Genomic DNA, 2,992 nt, shown 5'->3' with positions numbered 1-2,992 from the left:
GCACAGACGCATAAATACATGTATAATTATATTTTTCATATATTATATATACATAAATGTATATATATATATATATATATATATACTTTTATCAAATGATATGTTAAAATTTTAAGTAATATCTTATTCCAAAACTTATTAACACGACAAAGTATATAAAATGTTTTATTCTTTTTACATTTACTTATGTATAATTTTTTATATTATATAAGTTTAAAATCGATATGAGTATTTTCTCCTCTTTTTAAAATTACGTAACTATTTGTCCTATTTTGTGAACATACAAAAAAGGAAGAAAAAAAAAAAAAAATTTTCAATTAAGATAAAGGGTTACCATAAATATAATATATATATATATATACATAATAATAATATATTATATATATCCTTATTTTCTTTATTTTTATAATTAATTTTTATTTTTTTTTAAATGGGAAAAAAAAAAAAAAAAAAAAAAAAATATTATTATCTATATTATTTATAGTATTATAATAAAAATTAATATATAATATTATTTTATATTTAAATTTTTATTATAATTATAGTACTCAATAATAATTACATACCCATAATTTTAAATATATAAAGAAATTATTATACTATTAAATTGTCTTATAATTTATATAAGCCATAAAAAAAGGTCTTATTCAATATAATTAAAAATAAAAAAAATGGACTCATATATATGTGTTATAATAAGAAAAAGGAAAAAATTCAATATTCCATATGAACTTAAATTATATGCACTTGATTTTAATACAAAGATAACTTAACGGACGTATTTATAAGTTCTTGCGGGTCTACAAGAAAAATCAAAAAAAAAAAAAAAAAGGTAAAAGGATATTAGCATTTTTAAGTATTAACGGGGTACAATTCTTAAATATATAAATGTAAAAAAAAAAAAAAAAAAAAAAAAAAAACTTTTTACTACTTAAGATATATATTTTATATGTTTTTTTTTTATATTATATTTTTCTACGTGGAAAAAAATATAAGAAAAAAATGACCGTAAAAAAGGAATATTTTTTTATAGGATGTAGATCAAGAATGAAAATATTAATGAAATATATTCATAATACACAATAAATGAATAACTTAAATATATAAAACATTATTATTCTATATACATATTCATATGAACTTTCTCGTTATACTTTTAAAACTGAAAATTATATATATTATTCTTATATGTCATTATATTTAAAAAAAATGAAATTTAAATGTACTTCTTTATATATATATTATATATATGTATATAAAATATATTAAACTTTATATTTTTATAAAATTTGCGTCAACATACAAAAAAAAAAAAAAATATATTATAATAATTACTTAAATAATATGTATTTTTATAATGTTGTTATACCCATGGATGATGAATATTTTTTTTATGGACTTAAAATAAATATATAATTATATATATATATATATATATATATATATATATATATATATATGCATAAAAATAATATTATAATATATTATAAAATATATATATATATATAGGCATAAAAAAATGAATCAAATATATAAAATAAATAAAAACCAAGTATAATTTTATTATATTTATTTCATATTGGGTAAAAAAAAAATATATAGTAAAAGTATAAATAATTATATATATTTATATATATATATATATATATATATATTATAACAATATTAATCCTTTATATAATAAGTTATTTTATTTTTTCCTCATTTAATCTCCTAATTTTTTATATTATTTTATTTTAGTTTTTGAAAAAAAAAAAAATATAATAAAATGAATCTTATATGAATAAATAAATAAATAAATAAATAAAAGCATATATATATTTATATTATATATATGAAACAAAAAGAAAGAAAGAAAAAAAAATATATGAATTTCATATGTTGTTTTATCTTTTAAAATTTTGTATGGAGTTAAATACTTTTGCCACATATTAATAATATTATTAGTTATTTATAATCTTTTGTACAAGTTTATATTTCCATCTTATATAGAAACAAAAGTAATAATATATTTATAATGAGAAAAAAAAAAAAAAAAAGCAAAGAAAGAATAGAAAGAAAACAAATAAATATATTATAATACATAATGACGTGATATTATATATATGTATGTATGTTTATGTATAATTGAATTAAATATGAATAGATATTTATGTTTATATTTTTTACGTTCTTGCTTAATATATATATATATATATATATATATATATATGTATGTATGAACCATTGTACCATAATTATTTCATTTCATTCATTTATTTGATTATTTTTTATATGATTATTTTATTTTTTTCTTTATTTTTAGTGGATGGTTTTAATGATAATTACTTAAATGAGGATGAAGATTTTATGGGGGATGAATTTGGTCAAGGTATTGATAGTGATGATGGTGAGAATTATGAAAATGATATTGATATAATAACAGATCATCAAATAAAGAAAGACAATAAATCAGATTATGAAAATTCTGAGGCTAATGAAGATAATATTAGAATAACTAGTCCATATTTAACTAAATATGAGAAGGCTAGAATTATAGGTACTAGAGCTTTACAAATAAGTATGAATGCACCTTTAACCATACCTATAGAGACATCAAATGATATGATAAATAGTAAAAATGAGTATGATAATTATTTAAATAATGACCCTTTAGTTATAGCTGAAAAGGAATTATATAATAAATCAATACCATTTATTTTAAGAAGATATTTACCGAATGGAAGTTATGAAGACTGGAGATTAGATGAACTTATAATTGATTGATAATAAAATGTGTATATATGTAATATATATATAAATATATGTATGTTTATTTATTTTTAGAAGAGGCATTGTGCAATTATAAAATGATGTATATACAAGGATATATACGTGTCTATATATATATATATATATATATATATTTATACTTATATTTTTTCATTTTCCTTTTTTTTTGAATCTTATATATTCGTTTGTGTACTTTATTATTTTTTTAGTTATTATAACA

General features: G+C 15.7%; 1 protein-coding gene across 1 annotated transcript; it reads left to right on the top strand.

The window, feature by feature from the left end:
• Nucleotides 1–1,999: 1,999 nt before the first annotated feature.
• Nucleotides 2,000–2,766, top strand: PRSY57_0302600 (DNA-directed RNA polymerase subunit I, putative; the record flags this gene model as incomplete). Its single annotated transcript, XM_012905655.2, has 2 exons — nucleotide 2,000; nucleotides 2,306–2,766. Coding segments are annotated over 2 exons (462 nt in total).
• Nucleotides 2,767–2,992: the final 226 nt, after the last annotated feature.

The sequence above is a fragment of the Plasmodium reichenowi genome, chromosome 3, assembly GCF_001601855.1.
Source record: "Plasmodium reichenowi strain SY57 chromosome 3, whole genome shotgun sequence".
Lineage (NCBI taxonomy): Eukaryota > Apicomplexa > Aconoidasida > Haemosporida > Plasmodiidae > Plasmodium > Plasmodium reichenowi.
This window is presented reverse-complemented; position numbering and strand designations above follow the sequence as displayed.